Source organism: Sapajus apella, unplaced genomic scaffold (genome assembly GCF_009761245.1).
Source record: "Sapajus apella isolate SASKATOON/1434 unplaced genomic scaffold, GSC_monkey_1.0 scaffold1, whole genome shotgun sequence".
In the NCBI taxonomy this organism is placed as follows: Eukaryota; Metazoa; Chordata; class Mammalia; order Primates; family Cebidae; genus Sapajus; species Sapajus apella.
Window position 1 is genome coordinate 30,079,254 of NW_022436941.1, and position 12,122 is coordinate 30,091,375.

The window sequence follows — 12,122 nt, forward strand, 5'->3', positions numbered from 1 at the left end:
CAGCCCAACCAGTAAAGGTATCTATTAGCACTAACAAAAACTTATACCCTCTGAAAGCAGGCATATGGGTCAAATCTAACGGCCAGTCTTCCCCTGGATAAGTTCCTCCTCTCTGGATTGGTTTTATTAGAGGAGGCATTTTGTTTCCTGAGTTGTTAAGTTCACACAATGAGCGGGGTTGACAGACTTGCTTAACCACTGAAGCTAAGTTAGGCCCAATGAAGAGTCTGTTAACCATGGCCAGGCTGGCATCTCTCCCCTTATGGAAAGAGTCATGCAGGGTTTTTTAATTCTCCATTGGGCTGTTTGAGGGAGATATATTTTTGATCCCATATACCACCAGGATCCCTGTTTTTGTCTCTCTTGCTCCTTTATTAGCTGTTTCTGTTGGGATTTCAGCCTGAAGGCTGTGGCTGTGTCTTCTCTGTCAGCCTTGCTGTTCTCTTGTGCTATAGGGGTTAAGTCCCTTTGGTGCCCCCTATAACGAATTATACTTGTGGCCTTTGGCAGATGTATGCTTTTAATAGCTGAAGAATTTCAGGCCCTTGCTTTATAGGGGAGTGTTTGCTAGTTAGTAGTCCCCTTTCTTTCCAGACTGTAGCATGAGAATAAACCACAAGGAATGCGTACATAGATTCTGTATAGATGTTAAGCTTTTTACCTTGTCCCAATGTTGCTCAGGTAAGAGTAATGCTTTCAGCCTTTTGTACTAATATGCTAGGGGGCAGTGTCTGGGCTTCAGTGGTATTACGATTTACTGTTTTGTATCCAGCTCAGGTGCTCCCCATTTGCCATGAAACTACTGCTGTCTGTAAACCAGTTATCCTCAGAATCTGGGAGATGCTGGTCTTTTAAATCAGGCTGGCTAACATATGTATGTGCAATGACCTGCTTGTCTCATTTCCAGGGTCCATTCCATTAGCTAGTTTTCAGGCCCCTTTATTGCTTCATGCAGGACTTTGCTATGATCCCAAAATTTGGTATTCATATTTTGCAAAATGCAGCCATCACCCCAAAAGAATGAAGCTGTTGCTTGATGTGGGGAGGCCCCACATCAAATGAGTGCAAACCACATATGGCTTGCACTCATTCTGGGGATATTTTCCAGGCTCTGGGTGTTAAGACATACCCTAAATATTGAACATGTTGAAGGGTGTTCTGAGCCTTCTTTTTGGACTCTTTGTGTTCTCTGTCTGCCAGGAAATTCGAAGTTTTTTGTAGTATTTTGTTCAGAAGCTTCCTGGGTTGGGCTACAGAAGGTCAGCCGCACGCTGGAATGTACTCCCATTCTCCAGCTGCACATCCCTCAGAGCCCTCTCTAAGGCCTGGGCATAGAAATGGGGCATGTCCCAAAAATCTGGAGGGGGAGCACTGTCCAAGTGTATTGTTGTTTTTCTCTGGTATTAAGGTTTTTCCATTCAAAGGCAAAAAGATATTAGGACTCTGGTGCCAGAGGAATGGAGAAGAAAAACATATTTTAGGTCTAGCACTGAGAACCATTTAGTATCTTCTGGCACCTGAGCCAGAAGGTTATATGGATTTGCCACCAATGGGTGTAGAGATAACAGTCCCATTAATTATTCTGAGGTCCTGTACTAACATGTAATAAACTTTCAATATTCCCCCGAAGCTTTAGAATGGGTAAGACGGGGGTATTGCAGGGAGAATTGCAGGATTTTAATAGCCCATGGGTAAGTAATACCTCAACTATGTGTGCTATGCCTTTTCTTGCTTCCAGCTTAATTATGTATTGTTTTTGACTGGGAAAATTGCTTGGGTCTTTAAGATGTATTTTGACTGGCACTGCTGTTTTAGCCTTCCCTATGTTTCTAGTGTACCATGCCAGTGGGTTATCCTGTTTACTAATGTAATCTAGAACATTGGCTGTATTTTTGGCTGTTAGCAATTCTGCCAGGTGATGCTTACATTGTAGTAGTGCCCCTATTTTAACCATAATATCTCTTCCCAACAGGGGAATTGGGCAGCTTGGTACTACTAGAAATTCCTACTGGAAGATTTGTTTCTCAAATTGACAAATCAAAGAAGGAGTAAAGAATGTTTGTGGCTTTCCTTCGATTCCCATAACTCTCATGGACTGTGAGAAAAGCTTTACACAAAAACAGTGAGAACAGAGAAATTTGCCCCTGTATCAAAAAAAAAAAAACAAACTAAATTTGGCTGCCCATGATGTCCAGAATTACCTGGGGCCCCTCAGTAGTAATTACAGTGTTCCTGGACAGGGGCAGTGAGGAAGACCCTGGGCCCCTTCAGTCTTCATCTAATTCCTGCTTTTGTGCTGCTAGAGTTTTGCCTGACTGAACCCCTTAGTGGGAGCAGGGGCAGTCAATCCTTCAGTGACAGGGTTCATAACTGGTGCCCTGACATTTTCAACAGGGGCCTGGTGGTCCTTTGACCAATGCTCATTTTTTTTTTTTTTTTTTTTTGCATATCAAGCAAAAGCCTTTGCTGGCGTTAGCATTATACTTATGGCCCTTCAGGTTTCCTGTAGCTGCTCTTTAGTCATTCAGGGAATGGCCAAAGATGGCTGCCGTAATTTTGGTCTACCATTTTTCTTTAATCTGTTCCTAGTTTTCTTCTTCCAGGTCATGATTTTTATACACCATAAAAGAAGTATCAAAATCCTGATTTTGATTAGTTTGTGGCTCCATCAGTAGCTTTTAAACTTAAATCTAATATCTGTGGTGGATTGGCTAATGAAATGTTGTGCCATTAATATATTGTCTGGAAAAGGAAGAGTCCAGAGCAGTATATTTTGTAAAGGCTTCCTCCAGTCTGCCATAAAACATGGCTGGATTTTCCTCCTTGGCTTGTGTTACTTTTTTAAATTTATCATTATTTACTACCTTGGTTATTCCCATTCTCATTTCTCTAAGAAAAGCCTCAAGAAATTCAGCCCAGTTGTTCATTCCCATGGGGGTGTTATAGTCCCAATTAGGATTAATAGTGGAGACTGTGTTTGGGCCCAAGTGATTGCCCTGAGGGCTTTAGGTGAATAAATCATCTGCTTGCCCATGGGTGGCCTCAAAGATTTGATCTTTTTTCCAAGGGGGTGCAACAGGTTGCTAGAATGAATTGAATATCTCTCCATGAGAGAGCAAAGGCTAAGACCAAAGTTTGAAAAGCTGAAAATTTCCTGGGATTCTTGAAATAGCTTTCTAGCTTTTCCTTACATTGTTGTATATCAGTTATAGAGAAGGGGACCTGCACTAGTACTGGTCCCTCAACTACAGCTACTTCCCTAAGGAGTAGCAGGGCTGGAGGGAGAGTTAAATACAGTTTTCCCCTTCGAGTGTGAGAGGGACTTAGTAGGGTTCCCAGTGTTTGGAGTTTAGTCTCAAGAGTACTTGGCAAGGGGCTATATGGAGGCAGTTGCTGTTCACACTGAGAGACAGACTTTCTTTTAAGGGGCTGGATCTGGGAGTTTTGCAGATTGTTAGGTTTTGGTATAGGGTTGTGAAGATCTGTACATAAGGGATTTCTGACCATTTGACCTGCATCTTGCAAAATACGTCTGATTGCAGGATGGTGTCACGATTAAGACTACCATTGACTGCACATTGTTCCAGTCTGGGCAGCTCATATTGGGGCCAAATAGTGTTGCAGAAAAAAAAAATGTTTTCTCTTTAGACTATCAGGGTCAAATTGATTCCTACGGTGGAGGATGCAGCCAAGTAGGGAATCAGGTGGAATAGATGGAGAATTGCCCATAGTGGTCTGGAAAAGAGAGTAGGACTTTAAATAGTGGAGGGTTTATCAACTGACCCAAGTGATGCCTGAGACATCGTCCTGGAAAAATTCTGGCCCAACTGGAGTCCCCAGGGGCATCCACCATTTGGGCCCTGTCTTGGTTTTTCAGACATCTCTGACCTTAGATGAGGGCTGGCGCTTCTTTGGAATGGTTCCCTCCACCACTGATGACCCATTATGAGATTTCCTTAAGGTTTTTCTAACCCACTTAAAGCAACCCCTTTACTCTCTAAATTTAGGCAAGAAATTCACATTAGATTGTACATCAGTTCCTGCATAAATTCCCTTTTATGAATACCTGCCATTCCCCACACAGATCATCTACAACATGCCCAGACCATCTGACTTGTCCTAAACATCCCTCTTTTTAAACAACTAGTCATCTCTTTTCTTTATAATCTTCTTCGCATAGCTAGGTGGTTTCTTTTGTCCTTGGCCAGTCAAGTACAGAAAGAGAAGGATTAAGCATGAAAAAAGAAGGCTCAAGTCACCTGAAATGTATATGAGTTCACTCTGGAGTAACTGTTGCTGCCATTTGTGTCACATGTAGGAAAAGAAGGTTTAAGTGGCCTGAAATGTGAGATTGCCCAGTGCCACTGCCAATTGTGTCACACGTAGAGATCAGGGACTGTAACCAGAAAAGGTAGAAAACAGTCCATCCCTCTTCCAGGTGGGTCAGCTATCTCAGTTCACTCCTTGGCCTACAGGCAACACCAGAGGGTGGCCCTGGCCAGTTTCCCCCAAATACCAAGGAGCTACTAGGAAACAGCTGCTGAAATACTAAAAAAGAAAAAAAAGTAAAAGGACTCAGGTCCCTTACTCGAACCCACTGGTGGCAGTCAAGTGCTTCCACATGGAAACCTTTTAGTTTCTCCAGAGATTCACCCCATCCAGAAACATGCAGTAGTCTCTGTGTTTAGGCACTGCACACCAAGGATCCCAAATTGGAAAGGAAAAGAGAGAGAAAACAAAGACTCCCCTATATGGAGTAGAGAGGAAAAGGGGAAAGGAGAAAAAGAAATCCAAAATCCTATGCAAATAATTACTTAATCTGCCATCAGTCTGATTGGTTATGGAAAAGGACCAAACAGAGGTACTTTCAGTTTTTATTTGCCACACAGAAAAGCAGAGGTTGCAAGGAGAGTAGCCTCTGGTCCTATTGTAACTTGGGCAAGGAAAGTTGGGATTTTTATTTTGATTTAGTTCTAGGAAGTCAGTGTGAATTGGCTTTAGGTTCCCTTTTTCCAGATCCTATTCTCCTCCCTCACAGGGTAATGTTGTCTTTGATTATGATGTATTTTACCAGAAATTATATCATGAGAAAACATCATTTTGTTTTGGGCCATCTGATTACTCATTCATTTATTCATTCATAACTTTCTTAGTAATTCTAGAGCTCACCATAATATCTTAATTTGTGCAATACTGTTGAGTAAAAAAAGGAGCTCTTTTTTGGTGGTGTCACTATTTTTTAACCTTTTAAAATTTTTCTACACTAAAGAATAAAATTGTATACATTTATTGTGTAAAACATTGTAGGCAAGTTTTGGGGTGCAGGGGAGTGCTTAGCTCACTCCCCGATGGGCTCCAGGCTTTTGGTTTCCTGCTCTCAAGAATGGGAGAGGGGCACCACAGTGGGTGCACTTGTAAAGTAAATAGAAGACCCCAAAAGCATTTGCAGAAAATGATTTATTTAGGTAGGGAAAGAGAAAAAGGAGTGGAAGAGAGAAAGCTTCCATGAGAGACTGTGTGGAAGGGGACCCCAGAGGGGAAATCTGCCTGGATGAGGGAGACAGGGACTTTTAACCTGGAAGGAATTCCCACCTTCTCCAATCCCCCCCCCACCCACTAGTGAAAAGAGTTCCTTTAAACTTCCGCTGGAGTGATTGACTTGTGACCTTTTCCCATGCCCACAAAAATTGTTAAATCTCCCGGATGGAGAGAGATGGGAGGGGGCATGGCACTGGGAAGTTTTTGCCCTTAAAACTACGCCCCCTTGTGGACCCAGAAAGAGAACACAGTCCCTCCTTATGATGTTTTATATATACATTGTGAAATGATCAAATTGAGCTAATTAACAAATGCATAACCGCACATTTTTATTATTTCTGTTGAGAACACTTAATGTCTACTCTCAGCATTTTTCAAGATATGATGTATTTGCATTGACTGTAGTCAGCATGTTGTACATTAGATCTCTTGAATTTATTTCTCCTATCTAACTGAAGTCTTTTGACCAACATCTCCCCAGCCCTTCACCCCTCAGCCCCTGCTAAACAGCAGCCTACTGTACTTCTATGAGATAAACGTTTTAGATTCTACATGTAAGTGAGATCATGTGATATTTGTCTTTGTGTGCCTGGTTTATTTCACTTAGCATGATGTCCCCCAGGTTCATCCATGTTGTTAAAAATGACAGAATTTTCTTCTATTTTTATGGCTGAATACTATCCCATTGTGTATATATACCACATTTTGTTTATCCATTCATTGGTTGATGGACACTTAGCTTGATTTTACAACTTGGCTGTTGAGAGTAATGTTGCAATAAACGTGGCCGTGCAGCTCTCTCTTTGACATACTGATTTTCTTTTGTGTATACCCAGTAGTGGGATTACTGAATCATATGCTTGCTTACTTGTGTGATTTTTCACCTTATCCTTTTTCAGTGTTTTTATTTTCATGTTATTGTTTCTCATCCTCTATGACTTTCAAGATAACACATATTTGCATACCTGCCTTTTGCTATTTTTCTCATTGCTTTAACTGTTTTTCTTTCAGTCTATATCCTGAGACTATACTCATTTTTTCCACTATAATTCTGTCTAAATAATTCAATAATCTTTCAACAGTAATTTAATTGAGCCAGGCCTAATTTTAGAATCTGAAAGAGGTTAAGTTAGATGTTCATATACAGAAAACATTTTCTATTCTTATCTTTCCTCTCACAAGATAGATATGCCTCTGAAATAAATCCTGAGTGACTAGTAATGAGCTCCCTGAAGACATAATACTCAATGAAATTGTAAAAACAAATGAAAAAAGGAAGCATCCAACTTATTTACAAGAAAAAGAGTTAGCAGTATGAACATATTGTGAAAATAAAAAAATTATATGCCATTTTACTTACATTTTCATTTATTACTGATTCCAGCGAAGGAAAACATGCCCCTGGCCATTTTAAAAGAAGTAATTAAAAGTTAGTCCTGAACATTATCAAACATAAATAGGAAATTTCAGAAAATAGCTCTTTCCTGAATAAATATTGCTTAAATGATAGAAAATTGTTATATTCTTTTTAGTTGTTGGTGTTAGAACATATTCAATATAATCAAAATAAAAATCTAAAACATCTTCAATTTAAGCAAAATACAAAACTCGTATTTGCTTTTCACTTACAATTTTTGCTTTATAAAAATGTTCTGTTTGGCCAGGCGTGGTGGCTCATGCCTGTAATTTCAGCACTTTGGGAGGCTGAGGCAGGCGGATCACCTGAGATCAGGAGTTTGAGACCAGCCTGGCCAACATGATGAAACCCCATCTTTACTAAAAATAACAAAAATTAGTCAGGCATGACGGTGCACACCTGTAGTCTCAGCTACTTGGGAGGCTGGGATAGGAGAATCACTCAAACCTGGGAAGTAGAGGTTGCAGTGAGCAAAGATCACACCATCGCACTCCAGTCTGGGTGACAGAGTGAGACTCCATCTCAAAAAAGAAAGAAAGAAAAAATGTTCTGTTGATATCAAGAACAGTTTAGATTGTGCATAAAAAATAAAAGGCTGATTTAATAAAATGTACATTCCTTCAACTGATTGCTTAATTTCTCATTAAATGAAATTTCAGAATGCTTATGAAATTCTTACATGGCAAGTATACCAAATTTAAAATAAAAATTACCTTATACAATTTTCAAAATTTCAAAACTGGATGCATTAGTGTTTACTTATTTCACTGAAAGTTTGTTGTTAGGATTTTTGAAATCTTTTGGAAAACTGCAATTTTTTTCTTATAAAGATTATTTTTATGTAACAGAAAGAATGCAATATTACTCAAAGTAAATAAACATACTTTTAAAAAGTTTAATAATACATTACTTTTTTCTCCTATTTAATCCTGTTTCAACTGATTCCTTTCTCTTTTCTTTCAACAGGCTGAGTTAAATGATCCAACAGATCCTTTCACTAGGCACAGTACAAAAATTTCATCAAATGTAAGAGAAGAAGTTTTCTCCAAATATATTGGGTGGAGGATTACCAGCACTCTTTCCAAACTCTTCTTTCCCCCAGTTGATGCCTGTGTTCTTCCTTTGAAGAAATCATCAATAAAACAAGATCAAAAGAAATATCCGGATAAAAAGCCGAAGTCCATGAAAAAGAAATTTCTACATTTTACTGTAAGGTAAAGAGAATTACTTTTAATTTTTCTAATATATTATAATTCAAAAATCACAGAAATTACAGATAATCATGTGGCACATTATTTAACTCAGTTTCTCTTTTTCAACTCAAATTTCAGCTCCATCACCTCCTAGGTAGCCTATCACTGAGGAAGTTCCTCCCTTCTCAGAAACTCTTTCTTCATGTTTATAATGGGTATTATTACATAATACAAATCAATGTCAATGTAAATCTTGTGTGGGAAATACTGACTTAAGGCAGAAACTAAATCATTCAACATTCAAAATTTTAAGACCCTATTTTATGTGTATATACATACATATATGTATACATATTTGATATGTATTTAACATATCTAAGAGTCTTGAATATAGTCTCTTCAAAGAATGCTAGTTATGAGGCTAACTAAATTTTTTTGTTTCAACTCCTCATAAATTTATTTCAAAGGACACCAGGGAACATTGGACTTAGGAGCAATTTATTAAGTGAATAATTTTCAAATTTATTTATCATTTCTTCAACGGTAGATTTGTTTCAGATTCTTAGGGTCCCTGTTACTATTTTAACATACACAGAATGTTAAGATGTTAAAAGTTACTTTTAGACAGATTTTAAAAATAGATGAAAAATTACTCCTGATATATAACACAGGCCTTATTTTACATTGTAGATCTCTTAGTAAAGCTTTAATCGAGATGGAAACTTTTTATTTACTCTTTAACTCAAGTCATTTGAAGAGTATATTGTTATATGTTTTCTACTAATTTTAATAGTCACTATAAAGTCAGTTTTCCTTGTATTTTAAATAATTTTTTATATGTTTGGTGCTCTATTGAGCAATTCATTCCTGATAGACTGTGATCAATTAATAGATTGCACATTGATTTTGATTTTGCCATTCTGGATTTTTTTGTTAATTTTACCTGCTATATATTGTTCTGATTGGCTTTGTCTTTGTATCTTTTTGCAGTCTAATCGAAAAACCTTTGTTCCTAGCTTAGAGGAATATAACTCAGTGAATAAACTTAGCTGGCCTAAATAGTTGCTGAAAATGTATCTGTAAACTTAAACCTAAGTTTTATTCAATTCCTGAATATATACTTTCTTATGTATTTATTTTTATTTTTCACTTAAGTCTTATCAGATATTTTAAATACCTGCTGAATATTTAAAAATATGTTGTATTTGCCTCCACAAATGAGAAATAATTTGGATTAATATGTAAAATCGCTTATCCTTTATAACTTGCCACAGTGTTTTCCTGTGTTTAAAAAGTCTAGTAGGATATGTGACTCTATTTCCTTTGTAGGATCTCCCCACTTTGTTAAGAAAACCTGTACATATTCTCTTTCATACTGTTTCATGAAAAATGCTTCAAAATTCTGTACATTAAAGGTAGAAAGTTAAAGCCTCTTTAGGTGACAGGCCCTTCTTTCCCTGGTTTACCCCCATCATAGGTAACAACATCAGTAATTGCTGTGTTTCCTTTCAAGTTCTATAAAATGTAAATATAATACATTATTAGTATTTTTAATTTTCCCCTTCATTTTAACATGAAAGTTAGCATAGTAAACATAATATTTGGAATATTGCATTTGTCATTTAGGCTCATTTCAGATAAATTTTCCATTTCAATACATGAAGAATTTTCTAATTATTATGTTTTAATCAGACAAATTTTCCTTATTGCAGAGCTTATAACTTGCAGTGAATGCCAAGAGCAAAGTACTCACAGAGCTCCAGCTGAGCAGGGACAGGGAATAGTCTTCCTAGAGAGTCCGCCCCAGCATCTGTCCACCAAGTATTTATTGAAAGGGCTTGTATTAACTACAAACATCCACTAGATGGTCATCTGAGGTGGGTTACTGAGGCACCTGTGACCTTGTACACACTCAAACTGCTTTCTCAGAAGGCTGTTTTTAGCATTCCTTATCACACCACACATTCTACTCCCTGTCCTGTTTTCAGGGTCAAGGAGTTTTATTCCCATGCACAAATAACATACACAGTGCCTCAGTATTTTTCTATGCCCCGACCTCAAATGACATGTACATAAGTCTTAATAAGTTGCCATGCACCCTGCATATCTCCTCCTTCTTTAATTCTTAGAGCATGCTGGCCATCCAAAGCAAGGTAAGCATCTAGTGTTCTTCCCTGGTTGTAGATGCATTGGGTGGCAGCACCGAGTCATGTGCAGATGCCTAGCAAAGAAGAAAGTATAACAGCCATCACCCAAATGTGTATGTTTAACCCAGACAACAAGTGTTTGCGTTTAACCATTGAAAGCCTTTCATAATTGCTGAAAAGTACTTGTTTGTAATTGCTGCGACCATTCTTCAAGTTGATTCTTTAATTCACATGGAAAAGTGGAAATTTGAGAAGACAAATGGTCACGGTAAGCCCCTTGTAGATGTGCTTTTCTGAATAACTGCAAGGTAGAATCTCCCTCCCAGTTCCGGGTTAAATTTACAGGCAGCCACAATTCTGCATGCGATTTTAAAATTATGACATAGGTTATATTTAACTGGGTAACATTTCGATGAAACAAGCACATAGCATACCACCTACTGGAAGAGACTTTAATACTATAAAAGGATAGATTCTGCTCTATATTAGGAATACCTTACAGAAGTATATAGGGGTGGATAATACAAATCAGGACTATATCTGTAACATTATTCTGCAAAAAGAAGATATAGTTGCCGCCACTAATAATGTACTCACCATGTGAAAGAATTTGTTCAAAAAAGAGGTGTACTTATCTCCAAATTTGAGTATGAGCAGGGCTTAAAGCTAGTTTCCATTTTAGTTGTAATATTGGCCCTCAAAGCCCATACTCTGACCAAGTGATAGAACTATTGGAGGGACTCCCAAATCCAATAGTCTGATTTGCAGACATAAGATAACCATGGGGACCCCAATCAAGTAAGGTGCCATTATCATACAGAGGCCCTCTGGATGGCATTGAACTTACATTGTCAGTCCCTACTCAGATGGCATATGGGAAGATCAGGCGCTTATGTAGCTTCATTAAAGACCTTAGTAAGATTAGTAGTAACAGCAGAAATAAAGGTCAAATCTACAAGTTTAGCATCCTTTTGGGCTGATAGTAAAGACACTCCTGAGGAATGAGAGTAACATGCTTAGGTGCTATTCTGGAAAACAAAGAGAGGGATAACTAGACAAGTCAAGGAATCATTAAGTTTAATTCATTTCAAATTTTCAGTTAAGGGGTAAGACAGGGACATCTATTGACCTCCTGTCCAAGAAGTATCATTAGAAGACAAAGGCAGGTCAGCATCCCACCATGTAATAACATTGCAAATGGGGAGTTAGAACATGACTCTAATAAACATGTTCTTGAGCCGATCCCACTTGGCAAAGGACAAGAATTACCAGCCACCCTAACATCCACGTCTATCTTACTTTCTCAGAAGTTTCCCCAATTACTGCCGGATACATAAGAAAGCAGTTCTCTGCAGCTGCATGGCTTCCACGGCAGCAAGCTGGATAGTTTCTTGTTGATCCAATTTCTTTAGCTGTCCTCAAGTAATGTCAGATGCCTTCTGAGTCATCACCGTCATTGCTGGTCGATTCTCCAATGACAAGTTATGTTCTCAAGAAGAGAGCCCCATATTCCCCATTTTTTGTTTGTTAAGATATATTTTAAGAGTTTGATGAGCTCATTTAACAATGGCCTAACCGGTTGAGCTATAGGAAATACCAGTTTTATGTTCTATGTGTTAAAGTTGCAAAACATGTGTAAGTTGAGCACTAAGATAGTAAAGTCCATTATCAGTTTTTATAGAAGACCTAAAGTTATAATAGATCCAAACAAATGAGCAATTGCATCTTTAGTTCAGGGGGTAGCATGTATTAAGCTTGTATAAGTGTCCATGGTAACATGGAGAAATTTGAAATGTTTGAAAGGTGGATACTGAGTAATGTTAGTTT

General features: G+C 38.1%; 1 protein-coding gene across 1 annotated transcript in view; it reads left to right on the forward strand.

Moving 5' to 3' along the window:
* Positions 1–11,488, forward strand: part of TMEM232 (transmembrane protein 232) — a 195,047-nt gene extending 183,559 nt beyond the window's left edge. The window contains exon 12 of the mRNA XM_032274759.1: positions 7,922–11,488. Coding sequence (XP_032130650.1) covers positions 7,922–8,173 — 252 coding nt within the window. The 3' untranslated portion in view covers positions 8,174–11,488. The remainder of the gene's footprint in view (positions 1–7,921) is intronic.
* Positions 11,489–12,122: the final 634 nt, after the last annotated feature.